Here is a 21942-nt window from a genome sequence, read left to right as displayed (position 1 = left end):
AGTAATTGAAGTACACAGGACTGACTCAATGACGGCTGAGTAGAACTGTTTCAGCAGCTCCTGTGGCAGGTTAAACTTCCTCAGCTGGCGAAGGAAGTACAACCTTTGTTGGGCTTTTTTCACAATGGAGCCAATGTGATTGTCCCACTTCAGGTCCTGAGAGATGGTGGTTCCCAGGAATCTGAATGACTCCACTGCAGTCACAGTGCTGTTCACGATGGTGAGTGGGGAAAGTGCAGGGGGGTTTCTCCTAAAGTCCACAGTCATCTCCACTGTTTTGAGCGTGTTCAGCTCCAGGTTGTTAAGACTGCACCAGACAGCCAGCTGCTCAACCTCCTGTCTGTAAGCAGACTCGTCACCATCCTGGATGAGGCCGATGACTGTAGTGTCGTCTGCAAACTTCAGGAGCTTGACAGAGGGGTCTTTAGAGGTGCAGTCGTTGGTGTACAGGGAGAAGAGCAGAGGGGAGAGAACACATCCCTGAGGGGCACCAGTGTTGGTGGAGCAGCTGTTTGACATGAATTTCCCCAGTCTCACTAACTGTTGCCTATCTGTCAGAAAGCTGGTGATCCACTGACAGATAGAGCTAGGAACAGAGAGCTGGGTCAGTTTGGTCTGGAGGGTTGTTGGGATGATGGTGTTGAAAGCCGAACTAAAGTCCACAAACAGGATCCTCACATAAGTCCCTGTTTTGTCCAGATGTTGCAGGATGAAGTGCAATGCCATGTTGATTGCATCATCCACGGACCTGTTTGCTCGGTACGCAAACTGCAGGGGGTCCAGTAAGGGTCCAGTGATGTCCTTCAGATAAGCCAGAACCAGTTTTTCAAACGACTTCATGACGACAGACGTTAGAGCCACAGGTCTGTAGTCGTTAAGTCCTGTTATCTTGGGTTTCTTTGGAATGGGGATTATGGTGGAGCGTTTGAAGCAGGAAGGCACTTCACACAACTCCAGAGATCTGTTGAAGATCTGTGAAAAGATGGGGGCCAGCTGGTCAGCACAGATTTTCAGACAGGCTGGTGTAACGCCATCTGGGCCTGGTGCTTTTCTTCTTTTGTTTTTCTTGAAGACCTGGCGCACATCATCTTCACAGATTTGAAGAGCAGGAGGTATGGAGAGGGGGATTGCAGGAGGTGTTAATGGTTGTGTAGGGAGATGGTCAGAGTGGGTGTTTCAAATCTACAATAAAACTCATTCAGGTCGTTAGCAAGTCGTTGATTAGCCTCAGTGCAAGGGGATGGTGTCTTGTAGTTTGTGATGGCTCTCAGTCCTCTCCAAACTGAAGTAGAGTCGTTGGAAGTAAACTGGTCTTCCAACTTTTTAGCATAGGTCTTTTTAGCCGCTCTAATCTCTTTGTTCAGTGTGTTCCTGGCCTGATTGTACAAGACCCTGTCCCCATTTCTGTAGGCATCCTCTTTGGCCTGACGAAGGTGTCTGAGTTTTACTGTAAACCATGGCTTATCATTGTTGAATGTTAAATAAGTCCTGGTAGGAATGCATATATCCTCACAGAAACTAATATAGGATGTTACAGTCTCTGTGAGTTCGTCCAGATCGGTGGTAGCAGCTTCAAAAACGCTCCAGTCTGTGATGTCAAAACAAGATTGTAAATCCTGCTCTGTTTCGCTGGTCCATCTCTTCACAGTCTTTACTACAGGTTTAGCAGATTTAAGTTTCTGCTTGTAGGTCGGTATAAGATGAACCAGACAGTGATCAGAACGTCCCAAAGCTGCTCGTGGAACAGAGTGATATGCATCCTTTATTGTGGTGTAACAGTGATCCAGTATATTACTGTCTCTGGTGGGACAGGTAACATGCTGTCTGTATTTTGGCAGTTCACGGGAGAGATTGGCTTTATTAAAGTCCCCAAGAATGATTAAAACAGAGTCCGGGTGTTGTTGTTCTGTGTCTGTGATCTGATCAGCGAGTTTCTGTAAAGCTGAGCTCACATGTGCTTGAGGTGGAATGTAAACACTGACCAGAATGAGCGAGTGAAACTCCCGCGGCGAATAGAACGGCTTGCAGTTGATAAACTGCGTTTCTAGATCAGGACAGCACATCTTCTTTAACACAGTTACATCTGTACACCACCGTTCATTGATGTAAAAGCATGTCCCGCCGCCGCGCGATTTCCCCGTTGATTCTGCGTCGCGATCCGCTCTAAACAGCTGAAAGTCCGGCAGATGGAGTGCGCTGTCCGGTATGGCGTCATTCAGCCAGGTTTCCGTGAAACACAGAGCAGCAGAGTGAGAGAAATCCTTATTTGTCCGAGAGAGCAAAAGGAGTTCGTCCGTTTTGTTGGGTAGAGAGCGGAGATTTGCGAGATGGATGCTAGGCAACGGCGTTCGAAATCCGCGCTTCCTGAGTCTGACGAGCGCTCCCGCTCGCTTTCCCCGTCTGCGCGTCCTGAAGCGCTTGATCAGCGCCGCTGCTCCTCCGATAACAATGTTCAGTAAAACGTCTGTATAATAGAAATCCGGAAAAATATCATGTGGTGTGTTCTGCCGAATGTTCAGCAGTTCATCCCTGGTGAAACTGATCGTGTTTGTTAAACAAAAAACAGGAAAAACGAACAAAAACAGTACAAACACTGGAGAGCCAAGCACTGAAGCAGCCATGTGCGGCGCCATCTTGGATTGTCCCAGCCATTAAAATGTGAATTTTACCAAGGCAACCCTGCCAAAAAACTTATATTTTTACCCCGGGAAGCTATTTTTATCGGGGAACCTCCTGGAAACGCACTTGGGCTAGTTTTGGACTAGTTTTGAGAAGCAACTGGGCAGGATTTGTTGTGTAAACCTGGCAACCCTGATCTGAACGCACGTGCTGGAGATATACTTCTAATTACAGGAGCGTCTTTACTGATGAGATGCGCATGAAAATCGCATTCGGCACTGATGAAGACCTGAAGGTCGAAACGTTGCTTGAGCTTAATTAAATTTCTCTGGAGCAGTAGTTTTCAGTGTGCAGACTTCACTTCTTTATTTGATTATATTATTCAGTTGTCTTGCACCTGCATCCTATTTGGATGTTTGGGATGTGCACACCATTTTTGTGTTATTGAGTCCAAATTAATAATACCTTCATTCATCTTCAGAACAAAAATTAAGATATTTTTTGATGAAATCCAAGAGCTTTTTGTCCCTCCATAGACAGCAAGAGTCCTACCACGTTCAAGGCCCAGAAAGGTACAGAGAAAATCAACAAAATAGTCCGTGTGACATTAATGGTACAATCATAATATTACTAGAATATATATATATATATATATATATATATATATATATATATATATATATATATATTTTTTTTTTTTTTTTTTTTTTTTTTTTTTTTTTTTTTATATATTTTTTTTTTTTTTTTTTTTTTTCACACAAAAAGTATTCTCATAGCTTCATAAAATTACAGATGAACCACTGATGTCACATAGACAATTTTAACAATGTCCTGATTACATTTCTGTGCCTTGATCGTGGAAGTACCCTTGCTGTCTATGGCGGTCAGAAGGCTCTTGGACTTAATCAAAAATATCTTAATTTGTGTACTAGGGCTGTCAACGAATATTCTAAATTCGAATATATATTTGAATAGTTTTTCAAAAACGAATTTCGAAGGTGAAAATTAATATTCGAATAAAAAAAAAATGTGGAAAAAACGCCCGCGGTAGTAGAGGCGTGGCTGTCTGCTTTGCGAGTGGGCGCGCTAGCGCGCCTGAGGGTTCAGGGACAGGTCACAGGAGTCGCACTGACTGGCACAGCATCACTGCTGAAAGTTGACGCGTCTTCATGGAAGCTCTTTGTCTGCAACACGACAAGAGGCCATAACGGATAAATTAATTTCGTTCATTTGTAAGGACATGAGACCGATCAGTATCAAGGATGGGGCAGGCTTCAGGGAGTTCTGTCAAGCAATAGATTACCTATACAAGTAGTTATGTCTCTTTGTATTATTTTGTCCTGTTATTGGCGTAATGCGCGTCATTGACAACATGCGCCACCAGATGTTCGAATAGTTCGAATATTCGTGTTTTTTTAGAGGGAATATTCGAACGTCATTTTTGAGCAATTTTGACAGCCCTATTGTGTACTGAAGATGAACAAAGGTCTTACTGGTTGGGAATGACATGAAGATGAAAAATCAATGACAGAATTTTTGGTGAACTACCAATTAAATAACAAAAAACCCAAAAGTTATATTTTTTGGCAACTGTAAAGGCCCTTTCGCACCAAAACTGAAATTAAGTCTACGGCTGAAGGAAGTGCCTCGGCCTTTGCACCTCACTTCAAGTTTTTTTCTTTAATGGACATGATATGTGCCAGTGTATAAATTGGGGGAATACTAAAAAAGTAAATACTTATTAAAAAAAATTTACTCCAATATTTTGTTGTTAATTTAAAAGTAATGTCTACTTTACTTGTTAGTTACTTGAAAATGATTACGTAATTGCGTTACCCCCAACACTGAGAGCCTCTATACAGTGACAGAATATGTGGAACACAGTAAAAAAATAAAAAAAATAAAAAAATAAAAATAAAAAAAATAAAAAAAACAGGTTGGCTTTCACAACAATATTGACATGGTAACACTACCCACACACAACTGCCTGCAGATGAAGGGAATTCCTGCGCAGAAAACTGCCTCATAATCTTGAACTGGACATTTGGAAACAGTCTGGGAATACTGATTTCCATCAGGACTTGGGCCTCCACTCTCACCTTAAGTATTCCTGATTATGTTTGTTAATGTGTGCGTCTCGTAGGACAAAGACAGAGACTTCTGCATAAGGCACCAATGCCGCAGCAGGAGGCCATGTCCATATCCTATTATGGGTGGGAATGAGTCAGGTCATAGTCATGTTGACATAGTTCCAGGCAGCACGGCTGACAGACTGACAGCTTTGGGGGCGTGGGTAGAAACTGATGTAATAATCGTTAACTGACTGATTGCACCATTTATGCGAGACTGATGACTGCTCTATTTGTCATATGACCAGAGTTTGGCATGATGAGACAGAGTGAGTGTTGTGTCTGTACAAAATACAACAAAAATTCTTAAGAAATTACACATTCTTTTCATTATTTACTCTGTCCATTAGGACTAGGTCTTTCAAACTCCAAAGTATCAGAAAAGCACTATAAAAGTACCATAAAAGTGGTCCATACAAAATGTATGCTATATTCCAAGTCATAAAATATATTTTATTTATCTGATCCTTTTTATTTATTAATAAGGATCAGACTTAAATTTAAGTTGCTATTCACTTAAAATATTACCATTTGCTTAAACTCTCCTTGGCAGGTTTATTAGCATTCCTGAGATGCCCGATTAGTGAATGAATTGTTCTTTTGAGTCAGACCTTTAATAAACCAGCTGCCACACATTCATAAATAATTCAAAACTACTCTGAATGATTAAAAAATTGGACTGATCCAAGTTTTCAAGTTTAGCTCAATGATGCAACAGCACTGAAAGGAAAAAAAACTCCATCTGTGTTTCACAGAAGAAAGTAAGTCATATGTGTTTGGAAATAAGTAAATATATATAGTGACATAATTCTCTTTTTTGGTTGAACTATTCATTTAATAAGCAACAGAAAATTGTTAAAATTCCGTTTCAATACATTAAGATGTCAAGCTTCCTTATTTGAATACATAATTGTCTACAGGTTTCTCTCTAATTAAGACATATGTAATTAATATAAAATCTAAAAGATATGTATTGCAAAAGATAATTATATGCACTGATATTCTGACAGCTTAACCAAGGCTTTCCACAGTTCTAAATGACATAATGCGGTATGGAATTCAACCAACTGAACACAGGTATTTTTTGGTTATAAATATCAAGAAGCAACTAATGACAGGGAAGAAGATGTAGAACACTTTTAATCGGCTAGACAAGACAGACTTTGATTTAGCCACAGTGACGTCAGGCATAAAGAAAATTAATGAACTACTTTAAATGGATTGAGAAGATCCAGTCATAAAAAGGAATGAAGAGAAAATGATGAGTGTGTTGTGGAGGAGAGAAAGAGCCTGATAAAGAATGAGTGCTTAACAGAGGAAGAGGAATGTTAAAAATTAGATGCATCGTCGTCCAGATAGTCAGACCATGAAGATTCACATGTGTTTATGAATCAGTGTGTGTGCAGACACAGCTAACCTCACTTAACACAAGCCAAAATCAACAACGTCCTTCTTTTAGGAGCATCAGCGGTGCCAAAAGCCCCTCAAACTATTCACAAGCCAAACGCCTCATCACAAGGGCCTAAACCACCACATTTATCAAACTGAGTAGAAGGTCTGCTATGTCCATGCTGCTTAATACTTTAAAAGAAAAACAGAGAAAAAAAGAAGAGGCAGAAGACCTGCAACATGTTAGCCTGTACATTCCTCTCTCTGAGAACATGTATATTTTCACTGATCACAGAGAAAAACAATCCAGCACAGAAGGGCCATGAGATCGCATGCTTGGAGAGAGAGAAACAGAGGAAGAAGTGAACCAAAACACAGCTTTTCTACTATACAAGAAATATGAAAATGGTAATAATATACATTGGGGTCTGCACATATTAGACCATTTGATCTATTTAGCATTTTTTTAAATAAAATAAAATAAAGTGAGAAATGTTTAAATAAATAAAAAAATATTAACATGAATTTTCGAATGTCTTCATTTTTTTGTATCTTTTGCTATCAAGAACTCCAAATATATGTAAAACCTGATCATGTTATCCAATAGAACAGTTTTATTTCTTTCCAGATTTATAGAAGACCAGGTTATTGTGGACCTCAGTGTATAAGCCCAGGCTGTAGACAAAAGGAAAGCTTCAAAGGCAGAGACTCATCTTAAAAGATCTGAGAAGCTTTCCGGACTTCAGAATGTATGTAAAATGTATGGTAAAATTACACCTCTCATTCACGTTTTCCACCATTTTTGGTTTGAGCATGTATAAGGGACCAAGAACGAAGCCAATTTATTTTAACAAAACCAATCTCCCAGGACCACTTTTTTTCTTCTTGGTTGGTGAAATTGGAGTACAAGAGTGACAACAAGCTCTTATTTTTGTGGCGAACACAAGCACGAGTGCCTCCAGCTCTTGCTTACAATTACTCATTAAGTTAATAAGCTCTTAAATCAACGTGAACATGTTGCTCTATACATGCTAACAAATGCTGAAATACTTCAAAAAAGCGCTGCTGACAATCAATCAGGCGAATCAAAACAAATCGGCTGAACATTGTGTGTCTAATGAGGTTTTTAATCAAAGAGCAACCGTTGACAGATGGAAAGTTGGACGCGAGAAACGGACATGGAGTTATTGTCCCACTCTTGGACTGAGAGTTGATGACGGATGATGACATAACAAGGACTGACAGCGGAGATGGAATTCAACCGCTGAGTAAAACACAGGCCAAGTTTCAGCTCCGATTTCTCTTATTATTCACGCACTGCTTTATTTTTCTTCTTTACATTTACTTTTTCTTTCTCATTCTGTCTCTTTGTTGTTAGAGACATAGCTACTAAAGCATGTTTCTTGTTCAGAGGCGAGGAGAGCATCTAGAACTGAAGTTCCCCATATGTTTCTGTTTCCTGTTTCAGTGCGTCTGCACTGATACCCCCCTCCCCCTCAATCAATCCCACCAACCACAGCACAGGATTTATGAAAGTCAGCTTCAGGATGTTGATACAGGTGCATGCACTGCCCCAATTCTCCCTCTCTCTCCAGACACTCTTACCCTCTTTCTACCCATTTGATTTCTATCTCTTCATCTAGTTGTGTTTCACATGTGTCTTTGCTGTAGAGAGACCAGCCTTTGCAGACTGTATACAATACAATAAGATTTTCTGATTAATATATTTCAGTAAGGACAAAATTACTGGCAGAAAGAAGTACAATATTCTAAAGTCTCTAGAAGTCTCTATATTCAGGCCTGTAGATACTAGGGCTGTCGCGATAACCGCAATATTGTAATACCGCGCTACTGGCAAGCAAACCGCAGAGGAAAGATAGCAACCGCAGAAACCCCGGCAACCGCAGTGTTCAGGTTTTTTTTTTTTTTTTTTTTTTTTTTTTTATGAGGCTGTGGCCTTCTTGTTTTTTTTTTTTCAATTTGTCACTGTGCATTCAATGTTAAATAAATTAATGATACAATATGTTTACGACTGTAGTTTTCTCGCAAGCCGTTGTAATGTTAGCTTTATGGTGCTTCGTTTGTTTTGAATAGGCCGGCTGAAACGATGGGAGGCGCTCGGTCTAGTCCCAAAACCTAATGTCACGTCGCCAGTTTGGGAACATTTCGGCTTTCAACCCAATGAAAAGGGCGAGCCAGCGAATGTAGCCTAGATGAGCCGATATGCAAAATTTGCGGCAAAAAGGTTCCCGTGACGCGGCAATACATCTAATTTGAGGTCATCGGGACATTCTAAAACGCTTAACATGATTTAATGTACTAATACAGTGATATTAACAGACCAAACTCACTAAACATCATATTAATAAAGTATACTATCTACAAAAAAATCAGATGATCCCTGAATATGAATTCAACGCATTTAATAAAACATTAAGCCTTTTCCTCCCATAGAAAACCATCATAAGGCTAAACGTGTTATTAAACGAGTTGAATTCATATTCAGGGCTCATCTGTTTTTTTGTACACAGTATACTTTATTAGTATAATGTTTAGTGAGTTTGGTTTTTAAAAATCACTGTCTTATTACATTAAGCCACATTAAGCGTTTTCTTATAACGGTTTTCTATGGGAGGAAAAGGCTTAACGTGTTATTAAACGAGTTGCATTCATATTCAGGGCTCATCTGATTTATTATAGATGGTATACTTTATTAGCATGATTTTTAGTGAGTTTGGTCTGTTAATATCACTGTCTTAGTACATTTAGCCATGTTAAGCGTTTTTCACGGTAAGCGTTTTAAGCCTGGAACACACCAAGCCAACGCCGATGAACTAGCGCTGATGAAAGCCAACTGTGTTGTCGCCTCGCGTCGGGGTAAAAAGCTGCACTTGAACACATGAGAGAACTACTGCCGACTGTTAGGTAGAATGCGCGTTCTGCGCCTGCGTGTAAATGAGACAACTGTCTATTTCTGCAGATATATTCGTCCATATTCATCATTCAAAAAGGGAAACTGACGCTGCCGGCTGAAGTTATACAAACCGTAAACAAAGCAGCACGCGCTTACTGTTTTGAATGTTAATCCTGCTAAACACTTTCTTTATTCCACTCCTCTCGTGTTAATATTGAAATATTCGCCAAGGAACAATCAGGTAAGATGACATATCATTAGAACAGCCTCTATCTGTACCGTTTTGACTTTGCTCGCTGTTTTGCTATTATTCACTCGTTCACTAAGCTGAACAGCCAATCAGAGTTCCCTCTTTCACCGATGGCCCGACGCCGATTCAACATGTCGAATCGGCAGAAGAAAAGCCGACGAGGACCAATTTCAGCCGATGGTGCGGAACACACTGAGGAAACTTAGTCGGCCGATGCACAAAAACTGCCCGACGGCCGACCATCGGCTTGGTGTTTTCCAGGCTTTAGAGTTTCCCCTGTCATCCAGCGCAGCTGCCCCCTCAAGCATCAGGTCGCGGAGCAACATCTAAAAGAACAGCTGAGACCGGTACAGGCCGACAGTTACGCCGCCTTCACACTGGCAGTTGAAATCAGCTCCGATACGGCAGCGAAACGACCGGAAGTCATTCATTTTCTATGGAGATTCGCAGACCGCATGCGAATGGGTCCGAACCAGGTGCGAACGAGTGCGGTGCGAAAAAAATCGTGTCCGTTGGCCATCCGGATGCATTCAAAAAATTGAACTCTTGCGAAAGGCTACGGACGGTTCCTATCCGACAATTCCAGCGGAAGTTGGCGTTGCTATGGTACTGATAAACAACCCTGAATTCTTAACTTTTAATAAAATAAATAATGATTTTATAACGACAAGTTGTCATGTCATTTTTTCATTTTAATGATTTTATAACAATTTATGCAGTTAATACAATTAAATAATTAAATATTTAAATATTGTACAATTCAATGTTGTGGCCATTTTCCCGCTCATTCACATACAGCCAGAAAATTATATTATGGCTAATCGTAGACTTGTCAATGCTCTTGCTGTTGCTCTCCTATACTGGAGAAGCAAGCAAAAAAAAAAAGAGATCCATGTGGGTAAAATACTACCTGGCAGAGAGGTATCAGTACGGGGAGTTTCACCGCCTGGTGGGTGAGCTGCGTCTGAACAACGGTGAGGATTTCAGGGAGTATTTCAGGGTGTCGCGCTGTCAGCCTTTCCAACCTTTCCGCCATTTTTGTTCTACTCGGTTCCGAGGCTTCAGACACTTTTCACCATTGTGTACGACGTCCACTGGGGGCGTATTGCGTATTACAGAGCTGATTTCAACTGCCAGTGTGAAGGCGGCGTTAGGAGTAGCTGAAGCCTTTGCGAAATCTGTAAAATACAGGCGTGAAAGTAACAGGCATACCTGCTGAAGTCACGGACAACCTCCGCGTCAGTACCCATACCCAAGAGAGCGTGAGCAGATAACAAGCTCACACGCTATCTGCATGAGTGTCCTGGTGGGCCAGTGGTGGCGCGATAATCAGTCTAGATTTCCGCTGCCCTCCAAAGTCGCGCGCTAATACATGTGTAATACATGTTAGAACTCTTTGATTTATTTTTTTGGAAAACGCATGTTCTTGTTGCTGTTTGGCATTTAACAATAAACAAAAATGTTTTAAAACGTGTCTCTCTGTCAGTTAAAAAAAGCAACAATATATGCTACATAACTCAACGATAGAGCTTTGTATGCAAAAAAATCAGGAAAAATTATGTAAAAAAAAAAAAAAAAACCCCGTCAGTAATACCGCATATCGCGCTATTGAGCCACTCATAATAACCGCAGGGGAAATTTGTTAACCGCGACAGCCCTAGTAGATACTCAGACAGACTGACAGCTCTAAATCCAATCACCATGTCACCAATCGACAGAAAGTGGGATGGTCAGTATATGTGTGGCAGCCATTCCTATGGAAATGCAGCTCACATGGCATAGCCAAAGGCTTTGAGAGCTTGGTCTGATCTTGTGTGTTGTCAGGGGGACCATGACATCAGTGATGTCTTTTTATCATTTTATTCAGGGGAAGCAGCAAAGTTCAGTCTTGCTGCAGTGACGCATGAAGACCACCAGACATTAACTAAACAGCAGAATACAGCATCTAAACCACACAGAAGAACATTCACTAAACTACCAACACTACTTTATGACATGAGTCAATGACATGGTCATTTTGTCTAGATGTTTTAATTAATTTTTAAAAATCATTAAAAACTATTTATGCATACAAATTGTATGCGTTTTAAATTATTTTTAAATAAATTATACAATGTCTTGAAAACACCCGTTATGATGTTTCTAACTTCTGAATGAAATAACAAAACTGCTTCACTGCTTACTAATACTTGAAAGATCTAAACTGCCAAATCAGATTCATTTGGTTTTTCTCTTTGCTACAGACAAAGGCAGCAACCAAAATCAACCTCAAACAAACAGACTCATTTCTGCAACTCCCATACTATAATTCATCACAATTATAGATAATAATCATGGAAAACCACCAATATGCTCCAATCTCAACAACAATCTTTCCTTCATCCATTCTTTAATAAGCATGCAATTGGCCTGTAACAGAGTCACCCAGTTAAAATTAACTCAGTACAATTTCCAGAATAATAGGGGATCATACATCGAAAGACACAAGAAAGAGATCAGTATCCACATGATGAGCTGTTAAAACCCAAAGTTTCTGCTGAGACAGAGAGATTAATTTAATGGGCAAAACTCATGCTGTTTTTCTCTTGTAAATGCTCTTTTAAATTACTTTCAAGTCCTCCGTACAGAACAGGATTCTGAGTGTTACACAAGACTCTTCTATAGAATGTCCCAGTGGGCAAAAAGTGGACCTTGAAGCGAGCTGGGAATGCTTCTAAAAAATGCTAACTATGCCCCTTTTCCCCTCTCCCTCCCCAAAGACTGAGTCCAGCCCAACTTAACCATCCAACCCAGAGCATTCCTGTGTTCTCCAGCCCCTTTAACAAAACACAGTTTGAGAGCAACGTCAAACACATTAATAACACAACTTTCCACTCAGCTGACCCAAACATCCCTTTTAAGGCCACACAGTTCAGATTTCTATTTTCATTAAGTTCCAAAAATACCTCAAAAACACAGAGAACGAGTGAAGGGAAGAGAAATCACTGCCCAGTTTGAGCTGACATCTCCTGGTTTTGATGACTAGGAGAGAGAGAACAGCCCTTACAGATTTGGATCGACCTGATAAAAATCCACAGAGGCCTAAGACATACATATATGAGACAGTCTAGAGGATTTCGAACTCACAAAGGTAATGTGACGAGAATTTATATGAAAGATATTTGAACCTTTTTCTCTTTCTCCTGCACAAGTATAATGATTCCTGCCCAGGAGTCAACACGGTTGAATTTTTTTTAATGTTTTGAATTCACATGTTTTAGGTGCCATCTTGCTCCCTTTTTTGCCTAACAATCTTCTTTATGCTGTGTTTTAAGAAGAAACTTTTGAAAGCTGTACTAGTGAAACTTAGTATTCAATTAATAATAAATAAACCAATCCAGATGGAGAAAATAATCTATTTTGTCTGTGAAAGAAGGAAGTCTTGTTCCATCTAGTTATTCCTATTGTTCACATTTTGTCCATTTTTCAAATAAATGTTCTTCAGAAAAGGGAAAACAATAGTCTGAACATCTGCACACAATGTGCACCATTCCTAGAAGTCATTTCTATTTTATAGAATTATATTGCCTTAAAAGAGCTTTTGCAGAACATTCTTGGAAAATGTCCTGAATATGTTTGGCTTTGTCTACAAGTTATATCCTTCATAGTATGTTTTTGACAGAAAAACGTCTACAACTAATAACTGTCACTGCATTTTTTTACATCACTTTAGGTGTAAAAGTAAAAGCGGAATGGACAATGAGGGCAGAGTTTTCAGTCTTTATGCTTGAAATGGCCTTTCAAACAGCAAACATTCCCAGCCATATGTAAGTCATTACAGAACTCAGGAAAATGTTTACAATCCAGTGTCACATTAGAAACATGTTTTCTATCAGAGATAAGGGAGAATAGGCCACAAACCAGAACAGACCAAATGTGCGTCAGCTTCAGTTTAACTTTCTCAATGTGTTTGCACAGTTCACAGGTCACAGCTATCCTGCCTCTAATAAAAGATAGTGCAGCTCCACTGTTCCCGGATAAACCACTCTAGAGATGCCTTGCATTTAGCTCTGGTGCATCGGTGTGTGCGAAAGTCAAGAACGAGATGTGTTGTTTTATGTTATGGATGTGTTATGTTGTTCCTCAGAAGGAATTGTTCTAGAAACCCGATTGTTGGGACACTGTACAAATTGTGAATAAAAACAGAATGCAATGATGTGGAAGTTTCAGATTTCAATATTTTATTCAGAATACAACATGACATATGATATCATATCAAATGTTTAAACTGAGAAAATGTATAATTTTAAGAGAAAAATATGTTTTTAGATTTTAAATTTCATGGCATCAACACATCTCAAAAAAGTTGGGACAAGGCCATGTTTACCACTGTGTGTGTGGCATCTCCTCTTCTTTTATAACAGTCTGCAAATGTCTGGGGACTGAGGAGACAAGTTGCTCAAGTTTAGGAATAGGAATGTTGTCCCATTCTTGTCTAATACAGGCTTCTAGTTGCTCAACTGTCTTAGGTCTTCTTTGTCGCATCTTCCTCTTTATGTTACACCAAATTTTTTCTATGGGTGAAAGATCTGGACTGCAGGCTGGCCATTTCAGTACCCGGATCCTTCTTCTACGCAGCCATGATGTTGTAATTGATGCAGTATGTGATCTGGCATTGTCATGTTGGAAAATGCAAGGTCTTCCCTGAAAGAGACGACGTCTGGATGGGAGCATATGTTGTTCTAGAACTTGGATATACCTTTCAGCATTGATGGTGACTTTCCAGATGTGTAAGCTGCCCATGCCACACGCACTCATGCAACCACATAGCATCAGAGATGCAGGCTTCTGAACTGAGCGCTGATAACAACTTGGGTTGTCCTTGTCCTCTTTAGTCCGGATGACATGGCATCCCAGTTTTCCAAAAAGAACTTAAAATTTTGATTTGTCTGACCAGAGAACAGTTTTCCACTTTGCCACAGTCCATTTTAATTGAGCCTTGGCCCAGAGAAAATGCCTGCACTTCTGGATCATGTTTAGATATGGCTTCTCTTTTGACCTATAGAGTTTAAGCCGCCAAAGGCGAATGGCACGGTGGATTGTGTCCACCGACAATGTTTTTTGGAAGTATTACTGAGCCCATGTTGTGTTTTCTATTACAGTAGCATTCCTGTATGTGATGCAGTGCCGTCTATGAGCCCAAAGATCACGGGCATCCAGTATGGTTTTCCAGCTTTGACCCTTACGCACAGAGATTGTTCCAGATTCTCTGAATCTTTGGATGATATTATGCACTATAGATGATGATAACTTCAAACTCTTTGCAATTTTTTTTTCTGAGAAACTCCTTTCTGATATTGCTCCACTATTGTATGCCGCAGCATTGTGGGAATTGGTGATCCTCTGCCCATCTTGACTTCAGAGAGACACTGCCACTCTGAGAGGCTCTATTTATATCCAATCATGTTGCCAATTGACCTAATTAGTTGCAAATTGGTTCTCCAGTAGTTCCTTATATTTACATTTAACTTTTCCGGCCTCTTATTGCTACCTGTCCCAACTTTTTTGGAATGTGTAGCTCTCATGAAATCCAAAATGAGCCAATATTTGGCATGAAATTTCAAAATGTTATCTATATTCTATTGTGAATAAAATATACGTTTATGAGGCTTCTGACCTATATAGTTGTTGGCGGCTGTACTGCGTTTGAGCTCCGTCACTATATTCTTTTCATTGACTATTTTTAACTCAAAAATCAATTTTATACATCATCGTTTCCGTTTATATAACGTGTGAATATATCCTCTATTGTATTCTACAACAAAAACAATCAGAGCGCCTCGCTATCACTAGTTTTATTTTGATCTCCCGGGTCCGCTATTAGCTTTTAGCCCGTTAGCATCAGCGGCGTGGTTGCAGCTAACTGCGCTAACATTGCTAATACTCTATTCACACACATTACCACTGCTGTACTCACTGTTACTTGCTTTAATGGCGGATGAATGTCTCCACTCTGTGCAGCTCGAGCTTGAGGCCGTGGGAAAGCAGATTCGCGACCTGGAGGTGAGGCAGGCCCAGCTGAGAGAGCGGAGAACCGCGCTGGAATCATCCCGGGCTGACGCTCACAAGTCCGGGGTAAGTATACAGCGATCTGCTAACAGTCCCACCACGTCTACTCCGTGTGTTTCTCTGCACAGGCCCGGTGCACCCAGGACGCGATCTTCCCAGATGTCCTTCACTGCGACGCCGGGACACCACGGACCCTGGGTGCATCCACAGCGGAGGACGCGAGCCGGGTCCCGGGCGACGACTTCTCCCCCTCCTGCCTTCGACATCTCCATCCGGAACCGCTTCGCTCCCCTCCGCGAGACAGGACGCGACGCTGTGATCATCGGAGACTCCATCGTCCGACACGTAAGTGCTACGTTAGCCGAAGGTAAAGTGCACACTCATTGTTTGCCTGGTGCTCGTGTTCTCGATGTTTCTGCGCAGATACCCGCGATCCTGAAGGTCGACGAGAGCCCCAGAGCGGTCGTGCTTCATGCCGGGGTTAACGACACCACGCTGCGGCAGACGGAGACGCTGAAGAGGGACTTCAGCAGCCTGATCGAGACGGTTCGCAGCACGACGCCCGCGGCGACGATCGTCGTGTCAGGACCACTGCCCACGTATCGACGAGGACACGAAAGGTTCAGTAGACTTTTTGCTTTAAATGAATGGCTGTTGTCATGGTGTAAAGAACAGAAACTGCTATTTGTTAATAACTGGAATCTTTTCTGGGAGCGTCCTAGGCTGTTTCGCGCTGATGGATTACACCCCAGCAGAATCGGAGCGGAGCTTCTCTCTGACAACATCTCCAGGACACTTCGCTCCATGTGACTAGTAAGACAATTCTCTAATAACTATTATGATGAGTTTTGTTCCACCCGCTTAAATGATAAAAGTACTTGTGCTGTAAAAACTATTAAGACTGTGTCTGTTCCCCGAATAGTGAGGTCAAAATATAATGTAGGATCTAGAAAAAATCTTATCGTAATTAAACCAGAAAAATGTAAAGTAAATGAACAAAAACAATTTTTAAAGTTTGGGCTCATAAATATTAGATCACTCACACCCAAAGCAGTTATTGTAAATGAAATGATCACAGAAAATAGTTTTGATGTACTCTGCTTGACTGAAACCTGGCTAAAACCAAATGATTATTTTGGTCTAAATGAGTCTACTCCACCAAACTACTGTTATAAGCATGAGCCCCGTCAGACTGGTCGTGGAGGAGGTGTTGCAACAATATATAGTGATATTCTCAATGTTACCCAGAAAACAGGATACAGGTTTAACTCTTTTGAAATACTTCTGCTAAATGTTACACTGTCAGACATGCAAAAGAAATCTAATGTATCTCTTGCTCTGGCTACTGTGTATAGACCACCAGGCCATTTTAATTGTGTCCATTTATGTCTAAAATTTTAGAAAAAGTTGTGTCTGCTCAATTGAGCACCTTCCTGCATAAAAATGATCTGTATGAAGAATTTCAGTCAGGTTTTAGGCCCCACCATAGCACAGAAACTGCACTTGTTAAAATTACAAATGACCTGCTTCTTGCGTCAGATCAAGGCTGCATCTCATTTCTAGTCTTACTTGATCTTAGTGCTGCGTTCGACACCATAGATCATGACATACTCATAGATCGATTACAAAACTATACAGGTATTCAAGGGCAGGCTCTAAGATGGTTTAGATCCTACCTGTCCGATCGCTACCATTTTGTTTACTTAAATGGGGTGTCATCTCATTTATCATCAGTAAAATATGGAGTGCCACAAGGATCCGTCCTAGGTCCCCTTCTATTTTCAATATACATGTTGCCCCTTGGTAATATTATTAGAAAATACGGAATTAGCTTCCACTGTTATGCTGATGATACTCAGCTATATATTTCAACGAGACCAGATGAAACTTCCCAATTATCTAAGCTAACAGAGTGTGTTAAAAATGTAAAAGATTGGATGACAAATAATTTTCTCCAATTAAATTCGGATAAGACAAAGATATTAATTATTGGACCAAAAAACACCACACAGAATCTTGTAGATTACAATCTGCAACTAGACGGATGTACTGTTACTTCCTCTACAGTCAGAAATCTGGGTGTTATATTGGACAGCAATTTGTCTTTTGAAAATCATATTTCCAATGTTACAAAAACCGCATTCTTCCATCTTAGGAACATTGCCAAGCTACGAAACATGTTATCTGTTTCTGATGCAGAAAAGCTAGTTCATGCTTTCATGACCTCTAGACTGGACTATTGTAATGCACTTCTAGGTGGTTGTCCTGCTTCGTCAATAAACAAGCTACAGGTAGTCCAAAATGCAGCAGCTAGAGTCCTTACCAGGTCAAGAAAATATGATCATATTACCCCAATTTTACAGTCTCTGCACTGGCTACCTATTAAGTTCCGTATCAGTTACAAATTATCATTACTTACCTATAAGGCCCTAAATGGTTTAGCTCCTGCGTACCTAACTAGCCTTCTACCACACTACAACCCATCACGCACCCTAAGGTCACAAAACGCTGGACTTTTGGTAGTTCCTAGGATAGCAAAGTCCACTAAAGGAGGTAGAGCTTTTTCACATTTGGCTCCCAAACTCTGGAATAGCCTTCCTGATAATGTTTGGGGTTCAGACACACTCTCTCTGTTTAAATCTAGATTAAAAACGCATCTCTTTCGCCAAGCATTCGAATAATGTATCTCTTAAATTGTGAGTGTAGTTGCATCTGCATTTTTATTCTTTAGCTTGGGTTAAACTAATTTTACTTTGTTGGATCAGCAGCTATGCTAATGATGTCTCTATTTTGTTTCTATGTTTTGCCACGGGATTTACATCCCGTGGTAACTAGGATTTACACAAGCTCCAGTCTGGATCCAGAACACCTGAGAAGAGATGATGCTGACCCTCAGAGGACCCCAGATGATGCTAACCTTGAATCAACAAACAGAACTAACAATTATTGCTACATGTGTGACTGCATCCTATAATTACTATTAATTAATAATATTGATAGTTCATCATCTAGCTGACTACGTCTTGTATTATTATTATTATTATTTTTATTTTTCTAAAAGCCTGTCAAACGTGCACAAACTACTAGCTACTACTAAATATTGTAGAAACATAATTTTCTGTAAAGTTGCTTTGTAACGATTTGTATTGTAAAAAGCGCTATACAAATAAACTTGAATTGAATTGAATTGAATGAGATTTGTAAATTATTCAATTCTTTTTTTACTCACAATTTGTACAGTGTCCCAACTTTTTTGGAATCGGGTTTGTACATATATAGTTTTACAGTATGATGCTGAATAATCACCAGTAAGTGGATGCAGCTGATACAGTTCTCAATCTTCTTATCCTAATGCTAAGAAGTACTTTAAAATGCCAATCAAATGCTAACATGTTTTCATTAGCTTGATATTTGGTGTTACAAAAATAAGCGTGTTGTTAGGATGTAGGATGGAAAGCATTTAGGTCCGTTTGACATGTAGTGCAAAAGCAAAAGTAGAATAACTTTAGAATCAGCCTTATGTCGTTACGGTTATAATTCTATAGAGGGGGAAAAAAAGTTTTGGGTCACTAGACATCAAGCATTTATTTTAATAATTGCCATAAAATATAAATGGTTCTCAAGAGTAGGGCACTGAAATTTTGGCCACCAACAAAAGAGAAGGGTGGCATTTTCTTCCTAAAAATGGAAGAAGTTATTTTTTTTTAGCTGATCTGAAACCGAAATACTAACAAAAGAAAGCCTCATTAACGTCAAATGACCCTAGTTTAATTATATTACTCCATCTTACATACCATTATCCAATTGGTGAACTTGATGTGAACTTGTGGCTGTCATATTAGCGAAGGACCAATACTAACCTACTAACCAGCATTATGTCAAAGTGTGGACTTAGGAGGCATATTGCAAGGCTCGAGGTGGTATTCAGGACAAGGCTCTAGTACACTCAAACATTTTAACGTTGCTATTCTCTATATAGAGCATAAATACATGATGGGTGATGGTTAGGGATGCAACGATTAACCGCGAGCCGGTTGAAAATCAATTAAAATATGTCAGGATTCAAATCTGTTGAAACGCCAAAAAAAAACGCGATACAATTGGAGTACGAATTTACATGACTGTATCTCTGAGGGGAACTGACTATCTTTAGAAAAGTTTATGTGGTATTTTTCTTTTCATCTTGCCTCTGAATGATGCATAATTAAAGTATTGTTCATAAGCGTAGTTCTGCTTTGTTTACAGCGGTAACCCAGGAGAGGCTGTATCGCTGCTGTTCATTAGCAGACCAGCCACCTGCTGACAGAGAGTGAATCTGCATCTCATTCAGCTCGTCTGCTGTTTCATTCATATGTTTTATATAGTATAGTTTCACAAAACTGAACTGAAAACTGATCATTCTGTTTTTGCTTCAAATTTCGAAATTATACAGTCTAATTTAGATTAAAACCTACTCATGCTGCACTTATGCTGCATCTTTGTTTGGACCATGATTAAAATCCATTGGTTACCTCCAAGTTTAATGGAAAGAGCACAGACAAAGCCTGTTTTTAAGAGATTTCTTTTATTTGTGTTACTTACTTGTTTTGTTATATTTCAAATTCACAAAGAAACAATGAATCAAATCGAATCTTGAGTTGAGTAAATCGTTACATCTCTAGTGATGGCAGATGTTCAAGATAAAGGAAAATATGATTCTCCTAAATTCTCCTTGCTGCATTACTCAAAGATTGGAGTAAACACTAGGCATGCACCGAACGTTTGGCAACCAAAATTAAACAGAATAAGCAAAAAGTCAGAATAAATTGTACCGAACATTGACGTGACGCGATCAAATAGAGGCGCCAACTAATGCAACAAACACGTTTTCAGTGTGGAAGCATTTAAAAGTGTCAGAGAAAGACGCAAAATTATTTCAAGCACAGACAGCAGAGGCTGTTAAGTACTGCACAGCATGTCTTCGATGAGAAATGGAATGGGTGGTTGTTGCTGGTTACTGTATGATTATTGAAATCGCAAAAGTTCACGCATTTAAACATGCATGAATTGCATGTATTTAAACAAAATCTGCACTGAAACAGTATTATTCATCAGTTGCTTAGTAACATTTTTATACATTTTTACAAGGCATGTGGCAATGTGATACGTGCAATAAACATCTTCCCAAATTAGTAAAGAGAATAATTTATAAATCTGCTGTTGTCAACAACAAAAAAAGCACATGGGTCGTCCTGCGGGTTTCTGCCAAAATAAAAGCTAAGAAAAAGCAAGAACTTCATCATCATTAATAATAGGGATGCACCGAATATTCGGCCACCGAAGATTTTCGGCCGAAAATGGCCCAAAAGAGCATTTTCGGTTTTTGGCCGAAAGACTTTTATCACCGAAACAACACGGCCGAAATGTTGTGATGATGACGCAAACAGAAACCGCGACCTGAACGTGCACCTGCATAGCGCAGACCACGAGCTCCCCGCGACATTCACTTCACACCAGTGAGAACATTCTCTCTCTTCTTATTCCTTTATTCGCAGCACTAAAGCGTCTCCTAACAAAGAGATTGAGACGGACCACGAAGTGAGAACAAAGAAAGGTACAGTCTTATAGAGTCTGTTAGCACACGTCTCACTGAGATCTTTTCGGATCCTCTGCACTTCATCGCGAATGTGCTTGATCCGCGTTATAAAGATCATTACTTGGATGCGGAAATAAGGCAGAGCGCACGAGAAATGATCCAGGCCGCGCTGGATGCGGGGAACCCGCGTGGAGACGGAGAAGCGCCAAGCGCAGGAGACAGATCAGAGCGCGGAAAAAAGACTCGTCTCTTGGCATTCACCCTCGTTGTCTGATATTTTCAGTGAAATTCTGCAAGAAAGTGCCTCAAATAATAATACATTGGCTATTGTTCTAGTTCTTAGGCTACTATATATGTGACATTTTATTTACAGTAGCCTATATATATATATATATATATATACACACACACACACACACACACACATATATATATACATATACATACATAATATCAGATTGTAGCCATATTTCTGCTAGATTTTCTGCTAGATTTCTGCTTTAATTTGATAAAACAAATTATTTATGCCCTGCCCCTATTTAAATACACTCTCTCAAATATTTCTCAAATGTCAGGCAGATGACAAGCTCAACTGCTCAACAGCTAGATGGTTATCTGTCTGAAGTCCCCATCCCCAGAAGTGATAACAGTCTTGCCTACTGGAGAAGTAATGCACTTTCTAGTCCTACAGAGAACAATTTCAAATGCACTTGACCTAAATGCACTTTGTTTTTATGAGAGAACAGTTCATTTTAAAACCTTTCTGCAGGCCAGTAGGCCTGTACATTATTATTTAATATTCACATGAGTGGGATACATTTTTAGTTTGAATTTTATTTTATACTGTGCATTGTTGCAATGTGCTTAATAAATATTGCATAATTTGTAATTATGTATTTTTATGTTTTTTTATAATTTATGTAATTGTAATTATCTTTGAAACTTTAATATTAATTTATGCAATTGCAATGTCTTAATTTTAGTAAAGTTAGTACATGGTCATAGCAATAAATGCAAT

The 21942-nt window shown here is 39.8% G+C and overlaps 2 protein-coding genes across 4 annotated transcripts in view; one reads left to right on the top strand and one right to left on the bottom strand.

Annotated features, from left to right (window-relative positions):
- The window catches only part of luzp1 (leucine zipper protein 1), a 72867-nt gene that overhangs the window by 38161 nt on the left and 12764 nt on the right, over positions 1-21942 (bottom strand). The gene's annotated exons all lie outside the window — the stretch shown is intronic.
- Positions 15464-18536, top strand: LOC132113244 (uncharacterized). 2 transcript variants are annotated; one of them, XM_059521058.1, is made up of 2 exons: positions 15464-16162; positions 18185-18536. In XM_059521058.1, exon 1 carries the CDS (start codon positions 15509-15511, stop codon positions 16157-16159), a length of 651 nt encoding a protein of 216 aa, XP_059377041.1. In that variant the 5' UTR covers positions 15464-15508; the 3' UTR covers positions 16160-16162; positions 18185-18536. The 2 variants fall into 2 exon arrangements, with proteins under 2 accessions (XP_059377041.1, XP_059377042.1); XM_059521059.1 differs by lacking the exon at positions 18185-18536 and having other exon boundaries at positions 15494-15694; positions 15773-16659.

This window comes from Carassius carassius, chromosome 32 (genome assembly GCF_963082965.1).
Source record: "Carassius carassius chromosome 32, fCarCar2.1, whole genome shotgun sequence".
NCBI lineage: Eukaryota > Metazoa > Chordata > Actinopteri > Cypriniformes > Cyprinidae > Carassius > Carassius carassius.
Note: the sequence above shows the minus strand (reverse complement) of the source record. Positions and strands in the feature narration are given on the sequence as shown.